This window comes from Nerophis ophidion, linkage group LG24 (genome assembly GCF_033978795.1).
Source record: "Nerophis ophidion isolate RoL-2023_Sa linkage group LG24, RoL_Noph_v1.0, whole genome shotgun sequence".
In the NCBI taxonomy this organism is placed as follows: domain Eukaryota; kingdom Metazoa; phylum Chordata; class Actinopteri; order Syngnathiformes; family Syngnathidae; genus Nerophis; species Nerophis ophidion.
In genome coordinates this window covers 10,323,850-10,346,013 of record NC_084634.1, presented here as the reverse complement: position 1 = coordinate 10,346,013, position 22,164 = coordinate 10,323,850, and the positions used below count along the sequence as shown (strand labels likewise).

General features: G+C 37.6%; 1 protein-coding gene across 3 annotated transcripts in view; it reads right to left on the bottom strand.

Annotated features, from left to right (window-relative positions):
• Positions 1 to 22,164, bottom strand: part of LOC133542153 (kinesin-like protein KIF26B) — an 82,213-nt gene that overhangs the window by 51,929 nt on the left and 8,120 nt on the right. For 2 of the 3 annotated variants that reach the window (XM_061886030.1, XM_061886032.1), the window contains exons 3-5: positions 20,955 to 21,356; positions 17,764 to 17,882; positions 17,471 to 17,642 (exon numbers count right to left, since the gene is read on the bottom strand). In XM_061886030.1, the coding sequence (XP_061742014.1) occupies positions 17,471 to 17,642; positions 17,764 to 17,882; positions 20,955 to 21,356 (693 nt within the window). The remainder of the gene's footprint in view (positions 1 to 17,470; positions 17,643 to 17,763; positions 17,883 to 20,954; positions 21,357 to 22,164) is intronic. The other variant, XM_061886031.1, reaches the window with a different exon arrangement.

Sequence of the window (22,164 nt, the reverse complement as noted above, 5' to 3'; positions counted from 1 at the left end):
GCCGGCCTTCGGACTAAACAATCCGGGGGGTGGTGGTATATATCTGGTTGTATCAGGACACCCAGACCATGAACATGACAAAAGCTTTTCTTCGGAAGTATCTCAACCACAAAGCTTCAGGCACACGTCTTCCATCTTTAAAGGAGGAGAAAGTGATTGCGTCTCGGTGATCGAGTTAGCACAGATCCATACATTCACTCACATGGCCACGCCCACTACCGCCATGTCATGACATTCATTACCTAATGCACTGTACGGGAAGGTCGTAACTCTACTTCCATCCCGCCTGACAGACACTTAAGAAGATTCATGTGCTCTTATTGTGAAGAGGGTGGATGGAGGGGCAAAAAGGTAACATACGAAGGTTTGCATGCTCTTGTTGCGAAGAGGGTTGATGGAGGGCAAAGAAGGTAACATGCTAAGGTTCACATGCTCTTATTGTGAAGAGGGTAGATGGAGGGGAAAGAAGGTAACATGCTTTGTTTCACATGCTCTTATTGTGAAGAGGGTTGATGGAGGGGAAAGGAGATAATATACAAAGATTCACGTGCTTTTATTGTGAAGAGGGTGAATAGAGGGGAAAGAAGGTAACATGCTAAGGTTCACATGCTCTTATTGTGAAGAGGGTAGATGGAGGGGAAAGAAGGAAACATGCTTTGTTTCACATGCTCTTATTGTGAAGAGGATAGATGGAGGGGAAAGGAGATAATATACGAAGATTCACATGCTTTTATTGTGAAGAGGGTGGATAGAGGGGAAAGAAGGTAACATGCTAAGGTTCACATGCTCTTATTGTGAAGAGGGTGGATGGAGGGGCAAGAAGGTAACATACAAAGGTTCACATGCTCTTTTTTTGAAGAGTGTGGATGGAGGGGGAAATAAGTAACATACTATATGGTTCACATGCTCTTACTGTGAAGAGGGTGGATGAAGGGGAAAGAAGGTAACATACGAAGGATCACATGCTTTAATTGTGAAGAGTGTGGATGGAGGAGAAAGAAGGTAGTATATGAGAGTTCACGTGCTCTTATTGTGAAGAGGGTGGATGGAGGGGCAAGAAAGTAACATACAAAGGTTCACATGCTCTTTTTTTGAAGACGGTGGATGGAGGGGAAGAAAGTAACATACTATAAGGTTCACATGCTCTTATTGTGAAGATGGTGGATGGAAGAGAAAGAATGTAATATATGAGGGTTCACATGCTCTTATTATGAAGAGGGATGATGAAGGGGAAAGAAGGTAACATACGAAGGTTCGCATGTTCTTACTGTGAAGAGGATGGATGGAGGAGAAAGAAGGTAACATGCTAAGGTTCACATGCTCTTATTGTGAAGATGGTGGATGGAGGGAAAGAAGACAAAATACTAAGGTTTGCATGCTCTTATTGTGAAAAGGGTAGATGGAGGTAAAAAAAGGAAACATGCTAAGGATCACATGCTTTAATTGTGAAGAGTGTGGATGGAGGAGAAAGAAGATAGTATATGAGGGTTCACATGCTCTTATTGTGAAGAGGGTGGATGGGGGCAAGAAGGTAACATACAAAGGTTCACATGCTCTTTGTTTGAAGAGGGTGGATGGAGGGGAAAAAAGTAACATACTATATGGTTCACATGCTCTTATTGTGAAGAGGGTGGATGAAGGGGAAAGAAGGTAACATACAAAGATTCGCATGCTCTTATTGTGAATAGGGTGAATGGAGGAGCAAGAAGGCAACATATGAAGTTTCACATGTTCTTATTTTCAAGAGATTGGATGGAGGGGGAAAAAATTAACATACTGTAAGGTTCACTTGCTCTTATTGAGAAGAGGATGGATGAAGGGTAAAGAAGGTAACATACAAAGGTTCACATGCTCTTATTGTGAAGAGTGTGGGTGGAAGAGAAAGAAGGTAATATATGAGGGTTCACATGCTCTTATTGTGAAGAGGGTGGGTGAAGGGGAAAGAAGGTAACATACGAAGGTTTGCATGCTCTTATTGTGAAGAGGATGGATGGAGGAGAAAGAAGGTAACATACAAAGGTTCACATGCTCTTATTGTGAAGAGGATGGATGGAGGGGAAAGAAGATAACATGCTAAGGTTCACATGCTTTTATTGTGAAGAGGGTAGATGGAGGGGCAAAAAGGTAACATACGATGGTTCACATGCTCTTTTTCTGAAGAGGGTGGATGAAGAGGAAAGAAGGTAACATACGAAGGTTTGCATGCTCTTATTGTGAAGAGGGTGGATGAAGAGGAAAGAAGATAACTAACAAAGATTTGCATGCTCTTATTGTGAAGAGGGTGGATGGAGGGGAAAGAAGGTAACATACGAAGGTTAGCATGCTCTTATTGTGAAGAGGATGGATGGAGGGGAAAGAAGGTAACATGCTAAGGTTCACATGCTTTTATTGTGAAGAGGGTGGATGGAGGGGCAAGAAGGTAACATACGATGGTTCACATACTCTTTTTCTGAAGAGGGTGGATGAAGAGGAAATAAGGTAACATACGAAGATTTGCATGCTATTATTGTGAAGAGGGTGGATGAAGAGGAAAGAAGATAACTTACAAAGATTCGCATGCTCTTATTGTGAAGAGGGTGGATGAAGAGGAAAGAAGATAACTTACAAAGATTCGCATGCTCTTATTGTGAAGAGGATGGATGGAGGGGAAAGAAGGTAACATACGAAGGTTCGCATGCTCTTATTGTGAAGAGGGTAGATGGCGGTAAAAGAAGGTAACATGCTAAGGATCACATGCTTTAGTTGTGAAGAGTGTGGATGGAGGATAAAGAAGGTAATATATGAGGGTTCACATGCTCTTATTGTGAAGAGGGTGGATGAAGGTAAAGAAGACAACATACTAAGGTTTGCATGCTCTTATTGTGAAGAGGGTGGATGGAGGGTAAAGAAGGTAACATACAAAGATTCGCATGCTCTTATTGTGAATAGGGTGAATGGAGGAGCAAGAAGGCAACATATGAAGTTTCACATGTTCTTATTTTCAAGAGATTGGATGGAGGGGGAAAAAATTAACATACTGTAAGGTTCACTTGCTCTTATTGAGAAGAGGATGGATGAAGGGTAAAGAAGGTAACATACAAAGGTTCACATGCTCTTATTGTGAAGAGTGTGGGTGGAAGAGAAAGAAGGTAATATATGAGGGTTCACATGCTCTTATTGTGAAGAGGGTGGGTGAAGGGGAAAGAAGGTAACATACGAAGGTTTGCATGCTCTTATTGTGAAGAGGATGGATGGAGGAGAAAGAAGGTAACATACAAAGGTTCACATGCTCTTATTGTGAAGAGGATGGATGGAGGGGAAAGAAGATAACATGCTAAGGTTCACATGCTTTTATTGTGAAGAGGGTAGATGGAGGGGCAAAAAGGTAACATACGATGGTTCACATGCTCTTTTTCTGAAGAGGGTGGATGAAGAGGAAAGAAGGTAACATACGAAGGTTTGCATGCTCTTATTGTGAAGAGGGTGGATGAAGAGGAAAGAAGATAACTAACAAAGATTTGCATGCTCTTATTGTGAAGAGGGTGGATGGAGGGGAAAGAAGGTAACATACGAAGGTTAGCATGCTCTTATTGTGAAGAGGATGGATGGAGGGGAAAGAAGGTAACATGCTAAGGTTCACATGCTTTTATTGTGAAGAGGGTGGATGGAGGGGCAAGAAGGTAACATACGATGGTTCACATACTCTTTTTCTGAAGAGGGTGGATGAAGAGGAAATAAGGTAACATACGAAGATTTGCATGCTATTATTGTGAAGAGGGTGGATGAAGAGGAAAGAAGATAACTTACAAAGATTCGCATGCTCTTATTGTGAAGAGGGTGGATGAAGAGGAAAGAAGATAACTTACAAAGATTCGCATGCTCTTATTGTGAAGAGGATGGATGGAGGGGAAAGAAGGTAACATACGAAGGTTCGCATGCTCTTATTGTGAAGAGGGTAGATGGCGGTAAAAGAAGGTAACATGCTAAGGATCACATGCTTTAGTTGTGAAGAGTGTGGATGGAGGATAAAGAAGGTAATATATGAGGGTTCACATGCTCTTATTGTGAAGAGGGTGGATGAAGGTAAAGAAGACAACATACTAAGGTTTGCATGCTCTTATTGTGAAGAGGGTGGATGGAGGTTAAATAAGGTAACATTCTACGGTTCACATGCTCTTATTGTGAAGAGGGTGGATGGATGGATGAAGATAAGGTACTAGAGCTATATTAAATCTTTCATCGCACGGCTGTAAGACTTTAAATGTCAGTATGACATCATTATTTGAAAGTGTGTTGCATGATCATAATTGTGATCATGGATGCAGAAAGTGTTGCCAGCTACATTTATGAGGCTTCAATAATTCAAGGGACACTTAAACAAGCACAGATGTTTTTTTCCTCTACTCTGGCACGCATATCATTTAGCACGCAGAGGCCTTAAGTGCTGACGTCTTATCTGTCTTGCATCCAAACATCCATAATATCATCTAATACCAATAATACCATATAGTATCCACACCAAAAATATCATATAATATCCACACCAATAATTCCATATAAGTTATTTTGTGACAAACCCCAAGATGCAGAGAAGGATGGAGGCATTTTGAAGGAAAACATGATTTAATTTAAATGATAGAACAAGAACAAACAAAAGGGTACTAACACAAAGCGCGCACAAGGCTGATAACAAACTAAGGGAGCTAGCATGGGAGCCAGAAAACAAAAAGGAACTTAGCATGGGAGCTAGCAAGAATCGAGCAGGAAACAGAAGTTGTACATGTAATATAAAAACAAACTTGGAAGCAGGGAACAAAAGGCTGTAAGCTAAAAAACGCAATTAAACATATTTTACCGCAACGCTGCATGGACAAGACAAGATACGACATGACACGACCGGTAGCAACGACAAGAGCGACATCGGCGTGACAATAATCCAGCAACTGACTGGAGGACAAAAACAGACTCTAAGAGGAGCGGGCTGATTGACACCAGGTGTGGCCAGGTGCCAATCAGCCGCAGCTGAGGGGAAAACAGCGCACAGGGAAAAAAACAGGAAACAGACAAAATAAGAGCGCTGACAGGAACTAAAAACAGGAAATAATAAACACACACAGAGGAAAAACTAAAACACAAACTGTCAGTGGCAAGCCTGACACACACCAATAATACCAATAATCACAACTGCCTCACAGGGCTTCACATACGCATTGTATTTATCAATATTTTTTAATTATTATTATTAATTATATTATTATTATTACTATGGATAGGTTGATTGGCAACACTAAAATTGGCCCTAGTGTGTGAATGTGAGTGTGAATGTTGTCTGTCTATCTGTGTTGGCCCTGCGATGAGGTGGCGACTTGTCCAGGGTGTACCCCGCCTTCCGCCCGATTGTAGCTGAGATAGGCGCCAGCGCCCCCTGTGACCCCAAAAGGGAATAAGCGGTAGAAAAAGGATGGATGGATGGACTATTAAATGAGGATTGCATCAATATATAACTAAAATAAAAATATGATTTAATATTTTATTTTATGTAATATATTGAATTTAATTGAATGTATTTATAAATTGTTATTATTATTGTTATTATTTAATGATTGTTATAAGTAAAAATATGAATAATTATCTTATTTCATTTTATATATTCTATTCTATTTAATTTATTTGTTAAATATTGTTGTTAGAGATTGAGAAAGTGATAGATAGAGATGACTGGAGGACAAAAACAAACTCTAAGAGGAGCGGGCTGATTGACACCAGGTGTGGCCAGGTGCCAATCAGCCGCAGCTGAGGGGAAAACTGCGCACAGGGAAAAAAACAGGAAACAGACAAAATAAGAGCGCTGACAGGAACTAAAAACAGGAAATAATAAACACACACAGAGGAAAAACTAAAACACAAACTGTAGGGCAAGCCTGACACACACCAATAATACCATATAATATCCACACCAATAATACCATATATTAGAAGAGGCGATTCCAGAAGGAATTGCGTGTGAATGCTCCAATGCTGAAGTTGAAGTGAAAGAATAGTTTGAACGTGGAATGGTTTGAATGTTGAAGAGCTAATGCTGAACTGAAATGCTAATGGGATGTAGGATGAATGTAAAAATGGTGTAAATGTTGAAATCGTTTAAACATTGAAATTGTTTGAAAGTTGAAATTGGTTTTAATGTTGAAGACTTGGAATTTCCAGGAAAAAACGGAATTTTGGTTTGGAGCTTGGAAAACTTTTAGTTGGAATGTCCAGGATGAGCGGAATGTGTTGATGTTGGAATGGTTTGAATAGGCTGAGAAATGTGGGAATTGTGCAACTTGGAAAAATGTCCCGTTCATTTCAGCGGGAACTTTCTGGAAATTTGGGAATTTTGGGGAAAATTGGGATTTAAAAAAAAAAAATGATTAGGAGCTGAATTGGTTGGTGTTGGAATTGTTCAAATCGGTCGAGAAATATTATATTAGCAACAGTTTTTAATTGAGAAATTCCTGGAATTTCAGGAAAACAGGAAATGTTTAAAGTTCCTTAACCAACTTGTTTTTTTTTGTCTTAAACATGAGGAGTGTTTTGACGGTGGAATGGTTGAAATGGGTTGAAAAATGTGAAAGGAATAGCAAAACGGGAATTCCTGGAAATGTGTTGAATGTTCAGAATGAGTTGAATGTGTTAAAGGTGGAAGGATTTGAATGGGTTGAAGAATGTGGGAATTGTGGGAGTTTGGAAAATGACCAATTCATTTTGAATGGGAAAAATGTTCCAAAAAAAGGAATTATGGGAAATCTGGTGGAAAAATTGTTGAAGTAAAGCACACCATTCCTGAACAGGCCGAATTTTTTGAAGTTGGACCGGTTTGAATCGGATGAAAAATGTGGGAGTTGTGGAACATTAAGGAATGTCCCATTGAATTTATGATGTTGAATTTAATATGAGAAATTCCTGGAATTTCGGGAAAACCGGAATGTGTCTAGTTCAGGGGTGCCCATTACGTCGATCGCGAGCTACCAGTCGACCGCGGGGGGTGTGTCAGTCGATCTCCAGCCAGGCTTTTAAAAAAAATAGACCTAAAAATTAGTGATCATCAATCTTCACCAAGACGTCACTTAAATGACATTCACGGTACCGGAGGGTCTTGTGAGATGACGCTGGCTGCTGCAAGATCATTAATATGAAAATATGACCGAGAGGAAGGCGAGAAACACTTTTTATTTCAACAGACTCTCGCGCCGTACCTTCCGTCAAAACTCTAAAGGCCGACTGCACATTTCTTATCTTCACAATAAAAGCCCTGCTTCATGCTGCCTGCGCTAACTAAATACAGAGTCTCGGAAAACTGGCGTGCACAAGCGATCCCTCAGAAAGCTGGCATGCACATCACTTGTGCACGCCAGCTTTCCGAGACTCTTATTTTGTTAGCGCAGGCAGCATGAAGCAGGGCTTTTATTGTGAAGATAGGAAATGTGCAGTCGGCCTTTAGAGTTTTGACGGAAGGGACGGCGCGAAAGTCTGTTGAAATAAAAAGTGTTTCTCGCCTTCCTCTCTGTCATTTTTTCATAATAATGAACTGGCAGCAGCCAGCGTCATCCCACAAGACCCTCGGGCGCCATGAATGTCAATCAAGCAAGCTACGGAATTTGCCGCCAATGTTTTTCTTGTAAAGTGTATGGAAGCTGGATGAATTAGATGCCAAAAACCAACCACTTTCATGTGGTATTGTACAGAAAGGACAACTTTTTTTCTCCTCCATTTGAAAATGTGGGCGTTATCATCATTAATGTCTGATTCCAATCAATGCAAGTCATCAGAATCAGGTAATACACCAACTTATATTCTTGTCTTTGTGAAAGAAAGACATCTATATGTGTTACACATGCTTGTATTATCATTAAACACATTTAACTTGTTTACAAAAATGTCTCTTTCATAAATAAATAAATATAAATTATATATATAAATGAGGTAGATCCCCTCGAGTTGGTCAATTGAAAAGTAGCTCGCCTGCAGAAAAAGTGTGGGCACCCCTGGTCTAGTTCCTGACTAAGAAAAATGTTTGACAGTGGAACAGTTGAAAGGGGATGAAAAAAAGGGAAGGGAATAGTCAAATGAAAAAGGTTGGAAATAGGGTTAACAAAAAAAAAACAGGAATTCCTGGAAACTTGTTGAACATGGAAAAATGGTACTCTAAATGTCCAGGATGAAGGTAAAATGATTTGAATGTGTTGAAGAACGTCCTGTTGATTTCAACGGGAGTTTCCGACAAAATAGGGAATTTCAGGAGAAGCAGGATTTTTTTTTGAAAAACTGAATGAGTTGAAATGGTTGGTGTTCAAATGTTTCAAATCGGTCGAGAAATGTTGAAGTAGTAACACGTTGAATTGAGAAATGGTATAACGGAATTCCTGGAATTTCGGGAAAATCGGGAATTTTTTCAGTTTAAAAAAAAGTAGTTTTTTTTGTCCTTATTAAGAGAAATGTTTTGACAGTGGAACGGTTGAAATGTATTGAAAAATGTGGAAGGATTAGTCGTTACAAAAAAGTGTGGAAATAGGGCCGTGGAAGTCGCTTACTATCCGTTCCACTATTATACACGGCACAAGAGCCAAGCCTGCAGTTTTTAACAATTTATGTCCATAGAATTTTCTCACACATTTCTCTCCAGCAGGACGTGACTTTTCAGCCACATCCGTATCCTCTCCCCTCCTGCTCTCGGCCGCTTACTGTTAAGGACAACAGATGATTAGATTGACACGTACCACCTGTGAAATCTAATCACCTGCCGGCTGTGTCTCGCCGTCAGCCCTATCTGATGGTGCTCGTAGACACCATATACAGAGGCGGTGACCTTTGCTCCTGCAAGCGCGCTTGCCACACCTCCCTCCACAAAGGCTTTTGGAAAAGCAGGATTCATGGAAAATCCTGGAATTGTTTGGACGTTGGAAAAATTATAGTTTGAATTTCCAGAATGGTAAAATGTGTTGAAGGTGGAATGATTTGAATAGGTGGAAAAATGTGGAAATGGTGAAAGTTTGAAAAATGGCCAATTAATTTTGAATGGGGAAAAATGTCCCAGAAACCTGGAATTCTGGGAAATCTGGGAATTTTTGGAATTTGTCAAGGGAAAGCCCACGATTCCCGAATAGGCTGAACAGATTGAAGTTGGAACGGTTTTAATCGGGGGAAAAATTTGGAAGGTAGAGAAAGAGTAATAAGTAGTTGAATAAATAGATTAATTTGGGTGTAGAAAACCACATGTGGGAATGTTTTGGAGCATTCACACAACAGGTACAAAAAACACAGAATCAAACCTGTGATGAACCAAAAACTAACACTTAAGAGTCGCAGCTATGCATTATGGGTTCATGGCAGCCATATTTGTACTCCACTTTAATCTGGGCAAAGTCTTTTTCATTCCGCTTCATTCTTGTAATTTCATAGCCAGTACAATTATCGAGGAAAAATGTTTTTAGAAAACTCTCTGGATCAAACTTCATCGTGCAGAATTAAAACAAGGCAATACTCACTACGGTTTTGCTTATCTCTAAGATATATATGAAGCTGTACAGATAGAGAGCCACAGAGATAGACAGACAGTGAGCGAGATTGATAGAGAGTGAGATAAAGACAGCGACAGATGATATAGAGAACAAGAAATTGAGAAAGTGATAGATACAGTATAGATCAATATATATATATATATATATATACACAGAGAGAGAGAGAGAGGGAGACAGAGAGAGACAGAGACAGAGAGAGAGAACCCTAAAAATTTTCCTATGAACTCATAACAAGCTTACTTTGAGCACAAAATCCCTTAAAATAATAAGTATTTAAATTGTCTGTCAAACTATAAAAAGAAAACTCAATTTGTTTTTGAGCTTTCACCCAACCCTGCAATATGTGTATGTGAGGGGGTGTGGCCTGCGGACCTGCATCGAGGCGGGATGTGCTGGGCGGGGCCGGCTCCGAGATCGGCGACAGGTGCGTAGATGGCCCACCTTGGGCGCGTTTATCTGATCATCTGCCACTCTATAAAAGGGCAGTAGCCGGGAAAGAAGGGGTTGGAGAAGTTGGAGTTGATGGTCGAGAGAGAACCCGAACAAGAGTATGAGCACGAGCATGAGCGAGACTGAGACGAGATCGGATGGCTGAAAATCAGAATGATACAGTTATTGAAAAAGAAACCAAATCACAAAACCGCCGAGTCTGTCATGTCCATCATTGGTGGTCCGAAGAACCCGGAGGTGCAAGACTTCCACAGCATAGTACATTGAATATTTGCATCTCTTATGTCACATCCTTGCATCATACCTTATAATTGTTCAGCAAGCTTTCTAAGTGACGGTTTGGTAATTAACATGAGCGGCGATTGCATCACACTTTATAGATGTTCAGCCAACCATTCTAAGATACGGCTTGGTAATTAACATGAGCATTGATTGCATCGTACCTTACAGCTGTTCAGCCTACCGTTCTAAAATACGGTTTGGTAATTAACATGAGCATCGATTGCATCGTACCTTACAGCTGTTCAGCCTACCGTTCTAAAATACGGTTTGGTAATTAACATGAGCATCGATTGCATCATACATTACAGATGTTCAGTCTACCATTCTAAGATACAGTTTGGTAATTAACATGAGCAGCGATTGCATCATACCTTATAGCTGTTGCGCAAGAAACCAAGTTATATGATTCTGATATAAACAACTGAATAAGTTGGCATATGTCATATTATATGAATTTGGCGTATTCGGCTGCAAAAATGTCCAAAAAGAAGTCCACGTGCAAGTTTAACAACAAGACAGAAAGTAGAAGTAGCACTTCCCTGATATTGCTATAGTGCTGTCACAAAATTGTCTCCTCTCGCTTTACATTGGTTGCAGAAAGTCCAAAGTAATTTAACACACATTTAAGAAGAACCAAATGTTGAAACCATGAGTCAGGATGGTGTGTGGAAAAGCGAATTGCCTATGTAATAAACATGTTAAAGCAACAGTTTGAAACAAAAGTTCTGCTAAGGGGTGACATTGTATACCGGATTTCACATTGAGTCGGGATGTTGATTGGCTATCTGTTACTTGGTTTATATTTATACTTACTTGTCTTATATTGTTGTATCTATTTTAATTTTAAGCAATCAATCATATTGTATTCATACAGAACTTTGTCACAACTGCCTCAAAGGGCTTCACATACTCATTGTATTTATCAATATTTTTTTAATTATTATTATTAATTATATTATTATTATTACTGTTAAATGAGGATTGTATCAATAAATAACTAAAATATAAATATGATTTAATATTTTATTTTATGTAATATATTGAATTTAATTGAATGTATTTATTAATTATTATTATTATTATTGTTATTATTTAATGATTGTTAAAAATAAAAATATGAATAATTATCTTATTTCATTTTATATATTCTATTCTATTCTATTTATTTGTTAAATATTGTTGTTATTACTATTATTATTATTGCAAAAATAATTGTTATTTATTAATTTATTTATTTATTTATTTTTACTCATCAATTTATTAAAGTTATAATCTGGATCAACAAAAGAAAGACAAACATCCCAAAATCATTCAAAGATTGTGAAACAGTTACAGTATTGGCACTACTATTGTCAGTATCATAGCGATACCAAAATGTGCTCTGTAACTATGTTACTCTAATTCTGTAATTTTGCAACTGTAACTCTGTAACTCTAACTCTGTAACTCTGGTATTGTAACTCTGTAACTGTAACTGCAACTCTTTAACTCTTTACTCTTGAACTCTTTAACTATTTAACTCTTTATCACTTTAACTCTTTAACTCTATAACTCCGTAACTCTGTAACTGTAACTCTGTAACTGTAACTCTGTAACTGTAACTGCAATTATTTAACTCTGTGACTCTGTAACTCTTTAACTCTAACTCTTTAATTCTGCAACTCTAACTCTGTAACTCTAACTCTGGTATTGTAACTCTGTAACTGTAACTGCAACTCTTTAACTCTGACTCTGTAACTCTGTAACTGTAACTCTGTAGGTACGTAAGTCTGGAACTGCAACTATTTAACTCTGTGACTCTATAAGTCTGTAACTTTAAGTCTATAACTTTGTAACTCTGTACCTCTAACTCTGTAACTCTAACGCTGTAATTATGTAACTCTAACTCTGTTACTCTGTAACTATAACTTTTTTAACGCTGTAACTTGGTAACTGTAATTCTGTAACTGTAACTCTGTAACTGTGTAATTCAGTAATTCTTTAACTCTGTAACTCTGTAACTCTGTAACTCTAACTCTGTAACCCTGTAACTGTGTAACTCTTTAACTGTGTAACTCTGTAACTATGTAACTGTGTAACTATTTTCATCTTTAACTGTATAGCTGTGTACTTGTGTAAATCTGTAACTCAAACTCTAACTCTGTAACTGTGTAGCTGTGTAACTGTAACTCTGTAAGTAACTATGTTACTGTGTAACTGTAAGTGTGACTTTTTAATGTTGTAACTCTGTGAGTCCTTAACTCTGTAACGCTAACTATGTAACTCTTTAGCTCTTTAACTCTGTAACTGTTTACCTCTGTAACTGTAACTTTGTAACTTTTTAACTGTAACTATTTATAGGCCTACTGAAACCCACTACTACCCACCACGCAGTCTGATAGTTTATATATCAATGATGAAATATTAACATTGCAACACATGCCAATACTGCCTTTTTAGTTTACTAAATTGCAATTTTAAATTTCCCGAGAGTTTCGTCTTGAAAACGTTGTGTAATGATGACGTGTACGCAAGACGTCACGCGTTTTTAGGAAGTATGAGCGCTGCACACACACACAGCTAAAAGTCGTCTGCTTTAACGGCATAATTACACAGTATTTTGGAGATCAGTGTTGCTGAATCTTTTGTAATTTGTTCAATTAATATTGGAGAAGTCACAGTAGAAAGATGGAGTTGGGAAGCTTTAGCCTTTAGCCACACAAACACACGGTGATTCTTGTTTAAAATTCCAGAAGGTGAAAATTTACTATGGATCAGAGCGCGGTTAAGCGAACATGAATCCAGACCAAATGTCAACCAGCAGGTTTCGGTGAGAAAATTGTGGTTAAAAAGTCCGTTCTTACCGGAGAAAAGCTGAGCTTGTGCCGTCCATGAAGCTGCCGTCGACTTCCCTGAGACATTGGCGTGAACACACCCTTGGAGACACCCTTCCGACTATCAGGTAATATTAAACTCACTAAAACACTAGTAACACAATAGAAAGATAAGGGATTTCCCAGAATTATCCTAGTAAATGTGTCTAAAAACATCGGAATCCGTCCCAATGCATTTGCGTTTTTTTGTTTTTTTTTCTAGTCCGTCGCTATCAATATCCTCAATCACGAATCTTTCATCCTCGCTCAAATTAATGGGGAAATTGTTGTTTTCTCGATCCGAATAGCACTTTCTGTTGGAGGCTCCCATTAAAATCAATGTGAATATGTGAGGAGCCCTCACACTTGCAACGTCATCGTCTGCGACTTCCGGTAAAGGCAGGGCTTTTCTCTTAACACCGACAGTTGCGAACTTTATCGTGGATGTTCTCTACTAAATGCTTTCAGCAAAATAATGGCAATATCGCAAAATGATCAAGTAAGACACATAGAATGGACCTGTTATCCCCGTTTAAATAAGAAAATCTCATTTCAGTAGGCCTTTAACTGTAACTTTGTTACTTTGTAACTGTAACTCTGTAACTCTTTGACCCTGTAACGGTGCAATTTTGTAACTGTGACTCTGTAACTCTAACTCGTTAACTCTGTAACTCTGCAAGTGTAACTTTGTACCTATTTAACTGTAACTCTGTTATTCTGTAACTCTTTAACTCTGTAACGCTGTAACTCTGTAACTCTTTAACTGTGTAACTGTAGACTGAAGCTATAAGACAAGAAAAAGTGGTATTGATGGAGCCCACTGCTCCCTGCGGAATAAAGGATGGGGAAGAAGAGAACAATATGGAGGCATTAGCGTCACCTAATATTGCATCATCGAGGAGGGGGTTGGGGTGATACAGGATCTGCTGTAAATGGACCGGGATGTTTGTACAATTCAATATGGCGGTCAGAAGGCTTACAAAATAGCATTTGTGGTCTGGAAGGCTTCTTGTGATCTACGTTTGCTCTTAGGATTTATCATACTTTCAAACTGGAGCTTCTCCAATACGCACAAATGCTAAGTAAATATTAGCTATTTAAACCAGCATTTGGATCTGTGGCTGTTAGGGGAAGACTCCCAAATGATAGAATACGCACTCAGTTTGTGGAAATGATTAGGTTTGAAAACACCCCGTATGCTAATGTTGATGACCTGTTGTACTCGTCTCCATCAAGTGTTGAAAGTGTTTTGGACACCATTGCTCCTGTCGGGGTTAGAAGGGTTCAAAGTAGGCTAAAGGAGAAATAAAGACTCGGTCTGGGAACAGAAAAAGGAAGTGCCGCAGAGCCCAACGGAAATGGCGCAAATCAAAGCTCCAAGCTCATGATGAGATTTAGAAAGAAAAGTTTAACGTGTTCAACCAGACTTTGCATAGAACAAAGAGAAAACTATTTTTCGAAAATCATCACATACTGTAGTAACAACTGTCGTGTCCTGTTTGCTCCAGTTTCACTTCCAATAGAACTCATGTCTACATCAGAGCAAGGCATTAAAAATGTAATAATTCCTGGTAAACAAATAGCGACTCTGTAACCAGGGAGTCAAGCAGAGCTGACACAGTTGAAGAGATCCTCCGTAGTCTGAGTCCAACAACTTGTCAAGTACAGCTACCACATTTCACTCCTGTCACTGACAAAACAGTTGAAGAGATCCGCAATAGTCTGAGTCCATCAACATGTCAAGTAGAGCTACCACATTTCACTCCTGTCACTGACAAAACAGTTGAAGAGACAACAAGCTGCCTTGAGGAGTTACCCACTAAATGTTACCACAATCCTCTCATCCAGTTAACATCTCACTTCATACTGGAACATTTTCAAATACCTTAAAATCTGCTATCACCAATCCTCTCCTAAAAAAGACTTGATGCCACAGTACTGAACAACTATCGGCCCATATCAAGCCTGACATTTATGGCAAAGTCCGAGGAAAAAATGGTATACCAACAGATTAGTGACTTTCTCCTGTTGAACAAAGTGTTTGATACTTTCCAATCCAAGGCTTTAGTTCCACCACAGAAGTGAAACCACTTTTTTTTTTTTTTTTACACACGATTAATGTTTTTGACCCTATGCCCGTTCTGTAGCTTGCCGAGATGTATAATGGCGTCCAGAGACTCTCAGGTAATTATAGTTTGGTTTGCGCGGAAGACGCCGGAGTTTTGTATTGATTTTAAAGATGCAGACGAACGCGGTAGCAGCGTGCAGTAAAAAGGGTATTTATTAATTAAACAGACAAAACAAAAAGCAACAGCAGCAAGGGAAGTGCTCCGAGCGGCCAGACTATGAAAGAAACAGAACAAAAATGCTGGAACGCAGCAAAAACACGTCCTCGTAAACATGGAGCGGATGGCGTCCACAAAGTACGAGCGTCGCATGAAAAGGATTGTCTATTGTCACCCGTGAACAGAGAATAGAGAGTAATGTCCCGGCCAACCACTGGTGTCGCAAACTCAACTTAGTAAATAGGGCTAATCATGTAACGTCTGTTTTGGCATCGAGGATGCGTCAAAACGATGAACACAACAAAGGTAAGATGTAACAGATTTATTCTACAAAAAAGTGCTATGAACAGAAAGACTGGTGCTAATAAAAGGCAAACAAAAGACGTTAGCGTGAGAGCTAGGAAGTACACATAAACTAAACTTGGCACGAAGGCACAAAATGTCAAACAAAACACAATTAGCATGAGAGCTAAAATGGCAAGTGGCTTAGCGTATATATGAGCTAGCGAGAAACACAAACCAGTCGTACAGTTGCATGAGAGCAAACTAGAGTCCTAGAAAGAATAATGAAAAGGGGAAGGCTTATAAAGGGAAGATGATCATCTGAAGCCGGTGTGCGGGACCGTGAGTAGCAGGTGAACTAATGAGTAACCATAGAAACGAACAAAAACAGGAAATAAGCCCGTCAAACAACAGAGTGATATCAAAATGAAACAAAGCAACAATAATATGAGAAGATCCAAGTACGGATCTTAACAAATCACAAACAGAAAACAGGTGAGGGGGAAAAGTGCTCAAAGGCAGGCGTAAAGTGGTTACGAAAAAGGCACCAACCCAACAGGAAGTGCCACCAAAATAAGGACAGGACAGGACAGGAACTAACAATAAACACAGGAGAACACTAACAAACGCAGCATAAGGCACAGCCTGTTGTAACCAGCCGTTCACTACACAAAATTACCATAACTATAGTATATTCTTTTAAATGGTAAATGGGTTTGGCACTATTTCCACATTCACCCATTCACACACACACATTCACACACTGATGGTGGGAGCTGCCATGCAAGGCGCTAACCAGGAACTATCAAGAGCAAGGGTGAAGTGTCTTCCTCAAGGACACAACGGACGTGACTAGGATGGTAGAAGGTGGGGATTGAACCAGGAACCCTCAGATTGCTGTTACGGCCACTCTCCCAACTTCGCCACGCCATCCCCCATGTTTTATAACATGTTTTGATTGATAGTCCCCATTTACAGATTGTTTAGCAGACAGAATATGACATTTTATCAATAAGTAGGTCGAGAAGGTTAAAACATTGTCGTGCAGAGATATGGATGGCATTAACTTGTAAAGTACAGTATATCAGAAACATTTATTCAGGTATAAAAAAAATCACTTAATATATTGGACAATCAAATCCTGATCGTAAAACCCACATTTTGTGGTCTTAATATGTGAATCTGCTATCTAAATACGGAAGTGTAGCTCCTCTCCTCTAAATGCAAGTGCTCCTACAGCAGGAATACAAATTATGTATTCCTCCAAAGTGCCAATTCTGGCAAGACACCAAAGCAGTAGTTTTTTTTTTATATATATATATATATCTATAATGTTAAAAAATATATAATTTGAGCGAATTAATTGTATTAAAAACTTACAATTTATCTCTCTAGGGTACACTTATTAATGACAAAAAAATATATATCTTTCTGCGATTATCGCGACAATTTTCAGTTATCAATGAACAATGACATTAATGGCCATTAAATATTTTAACTAATATGTATGCCATCCATCCATTTTTTACCGCTTGTCCCTTTTTGGGATCGCGGGGGGTGCTGGAGACTATCTCAGCTGCATTCGGGTGGAAGGCGGCGTACACCCTGGACAAGTCGCCACCTCATCGTAGGGCCAACATATATATGTATTTTTTAAATAATTACTCTATTTAGATTCAAATGCACATTTATTTTTTTGTGCACCTCGACTTGCTAGTAGCCAGATGGAGTTAGCTCGCTGAAGAAAGATATAAAAAGCATATATGATAAAGGAATGAGGTCACCTTGCCAACATTGGGAGAGTCTCTGGTTCTGGTGGCAGCTTGCAGCAGGCAGGAGGGCACAGGCGGTGGACTCTTCTGGATCAGGTCCCTGAAAGTCTTGGAAACGCGAGCAGGATCTGCATCACCATTCTGGCCTTTTTTCCTCAAAGTCATGTTGAGTTTCTCTGCGGCCCTGCAGACGACGTAAGAAGCCTTCGTAGATACCATTGCACATGGATTCTTCTCGTCTGTATTACTTATCATTATTATTTTTGTTGTTATTATTATTGTGTTTGTTATTATGTGACACTTACCTGGCCAGGAAGGACATGGCGGCACTGTTGGCCATGGCGACCACCTTGGACAGGTGAGGCATCTTAGAGCTGGCGTGAACCAGATCAGTGCAGCGTAACTTGTTATCTTCTGCAGCCTGCTGGCGGACAATGTGTTATTATAGGAATATTATTAGTCATAAGTGTTGTATGGATATTATTAGCCATATTTATATTTCACATATTTATATTTTAAATATTTATATTCTTACATATGTATATGTCAGATGTTTATATTTCACATATTCATATTTAATATATTTGTATTTCACATATTGATGTTTAACAAATTTATATTTTACATATTTATATTTCGTATATGTGTATTTCACATCATTATATTTCACATATTTATATTTCACATATTTATATTTCACACATTTATATTTCATATATGTATATTTTACATATTTATATTTTTACATTTGTATATTTCAGATATTTAAATTTCACATATTTATATTTGGGCTTCACGGTGGCAGAGGGGTTAGTGCGTCTGCCCCACAATACGAAGGTCCTGCAGTCCTGTGTTCAAATCCAGGCTCGGGATCTTTCTGTGTGGAGTTTGCATGTTCTCCCCGTGAATGCGTGGGTTCCCTCCGGGTACTCCGGCTTCCTCCCACTTCCAAAGACATGCACCTGGGGATAGGTTGATTGGCGACACTAAATTGGCCCTAGTGTGTGAATGTGAGTGTGAATGTTGTCTGTCTATCTGTGTTGGCCCTGCGATGAGGTGGCGACTTGTCCAGGGTGTACCCCGCCTTCCGCCCGATTGTAGCTGAGATAGGCGCCAGCGCCCCCCGCGACCCCGAAAGGGAATAAGCGGTAGAAAATGGATGGATGGACGGATATTTATATTTCACGCATTTATATTTCACATATTTATATTTCACGTATTTATATTTCATATATGTATATTTTACATATTTATATTTTTACATTTGTATATTTCACATGTTTAGACTTAACATATTTATATTTCACATATCATACTTTACATATTTATATTTCACACATTTAAATTGCACATATTTGCATTTCACTTATTTATATTACACATATGTATATTTCATATATTTCTATTTTACATAATTCTATTTCACGTATGTACAGTATATTTCACATATTTATACTTTACATATTTATATTTCACACATTCATATTTCACGTATTTATATTTCACATATGTACATTTTACATATTGACTTTCGCATGTTTTATATTTCACATGGTTAAAATAAACATATTTATATTTCACATGGTTAAAATAAACATATTTATATTTCACATATTATACTTTACATATTTATATTTCACACATTTATATTACACATATTTGTATTTCACGTATTTATATTTCACATATGTATATTTTACATACTTCTATTTTACATATTTCTATTTCACATACTTATATTTCACATATGTATATTTTACATACTTCTATTTTACATATTTCTATTTCACATACTTGTATTTCACATGTTTATATTTCACATATATACCTTACATATTTATTTTTCACACATTTATATTTTACATATTTATATTTCAAGTATTTATATTTCACATATGTATATTTTACATATTTATATTTCACATTTGTGTGTCACATGGTTAGATATAACATATTTATATTTCACATATTATACTTTACATATTTATATTTCACACATTTATATTACACATTTATGTTTCACGTATTTATATTTCACACATGTATATTTTACATATTTCTATTTCACATACTTATATTTCACATATGTATATTTAACATGTTTAGATTTCACATATATACCTTACATATTTCTTTTTCAAACATTTATATTTTACATATTTATATTTCATGTATTTATATTTCACATATATAGATTTTACATATTTATATTTCACATTTGTATGTCACATGGTTAGATTTAATATATTTATATTTCACGTATGTATATTTTACATATTTCTATTTCACATACTTATATTTCACATATGTATATTCAACATGTTTATATTTCACATGTTTATATTTCACATATATACTTTACATATTTCTTTTTCACACATTTATATTTTACACATTTATATTTCATGTATTTATATTTCACATAAGTAGATTTTACATATTTATATTTCACATTTGTATGTCACATGGTTAGATTTAACATATTTATATTTCACATATTATACTTTACATATTTATAGTTCACACATTTATATTACACATATTTGTATTTTTCGTATTTATATTTCACATATGTATATTTTACATATTTATATTTCACATACTTACATTTCACAAATGTATATTTAACAATTATATTTCACATGTTTATATTTCACATATATACTTAACATATTTCTTTTTCACACATTTATATTTTACATATTTATATTTCATGTATTTATATTTCACATATGTATATTTTACAAATTTATATTTCACATTTGTATGTCACATGGTTAGATTTAACATATTTATATTTCACATATTATACTTTACATATTTATATTTCACACATTTATATTACACATATTTATATTTCACGTAATTCTATTTCACATATGTATATTTTATATATTTCTATTTCAAATACTTATATTTCACATATGTATATTTAACATGTTTATATTTCACATGTTTATATTTCACATATATACCTTACATATTTCTTTTTCACACATTTATATTTTATATATTTGTATTTCATGTATTTATATGTCACATATGTATATTTTACATATTTATATTTCACATTTGTATGTCACATGGTTAGATTTAACATATTTATATTTCAAATATTATACTTTACATATTTATATTTCACACATTTTTATATTACACATATTTGTATTTCACGTATTTATAGTTCACATATCTATATTTAATGTATGTATATTTCACTTTATATTTCACATATTCAGATTTCACTTCTTTATATTTCAAATATTTATATTTCACTTCTTTATATTTCACATATTTATATTTCACGTATGTACATTTCACATATTTATATTTCACCCCAACTGGATCTCAAGAGCGTCTTCTGAGGGGCTAACGGAGGAGGCACATTCTCCTCCATGAGCAGAAGTACTTTTGAGCAAGGCAGCTAGCAGGCAGTGGATCAGTGATCAATGAAGATGTCCATGGTTTCTAAGTCAGCGTGATAAAGACCAGGTACCTGATGGTGCGCGTGGAAGGTGACTCCATCAGGGTTAGACCCACGATGATGATGATGATGATGATGCTCCTCCATGTCCTGCTTGGGGATCCTCCGTCTGAGGGTTTGCGGGGTCCTCCGAGGCGTCCTGGGACTCTGAGGGATATGGTCCAGGCCGTGTGGTTGCGAGGCAGACCGGTCCCCGAGTTTTACGGCGCTCGGTCCCAGTCCGGTCCTCATGGTGCCGGACGACGGACCTCGGCTCAGAGCCACGCGGACCGCCTCCTGTTTCAGGAGGTGGACTTTGGTCCCACAGGCGGCACACTGGCCCTGGTCCCAGCAGCCCCGGTCCCTGGACTCGGTGCCGGAGCGGCTGTGGACGCGCAGGTTGTCAAGAAGGAACGCAGACAGCTGGCTTGTTTCCTACACGGCAGAGGAGGAGCCAGATCAGATGTGGTCATCAGAATCAAGTCATCCTTTCACAACCACCTGTGCTTTGACAAATATTGAAAGTTTCAAGTCTTCCTGGGAATCTTTACCTCAAAAAGCACAACCAAAATGTGGAGAAAAAACAAGTATGTTGATGTTTTACTGGTTTTACAGACTTGAAAGTACACACCAGATGGCAGTAAAATACACTGATGTCTAATGACTCTTTTCATTCATTAGCACTAATAATAATGATCATTAATCATAATTACAGAAAGAAACAACAGCAAAGTCTTCCTTATTGTCGTCCACAAGTTGCAGACATTCTCTGTGCAGGTTTTACACTTGAAAAGTCTCCAACATTATTTATATTCCAACGCATTTACCTCGCACGTTAACTGTTGAGAGCCATCTATATTTAAAGTTAAAGTACCACTGATAGTCACAAACACACTCCACCGGGAGGTGAGGGGAGCAGTGAGCAGCAGCTGTAGCCGCCCATTTTTGTGGCTACATGAGAGACGTTGAGAGATTATCGTCACACCTCAACATCTCTAACAATGAAATGCTGTCTCTTGGCAAGGTCAGCATTGCACATGAAAATATGTTCTTTCATTAGAGCCGTATTAACTTAGTGTCAGATTGATACCAACATGTTCAGTATCGTCCATTCCTACTGTCTTTTTTTTACCTTTTTACAACTGTAGGGGGCGTCTATGCGCAAAATAACTCAAGTGAAATGAGTCAAACAGGGAAGAATGGTAGTTGTGAAAAACACTAGCATGTTTATTATTAACTTAAT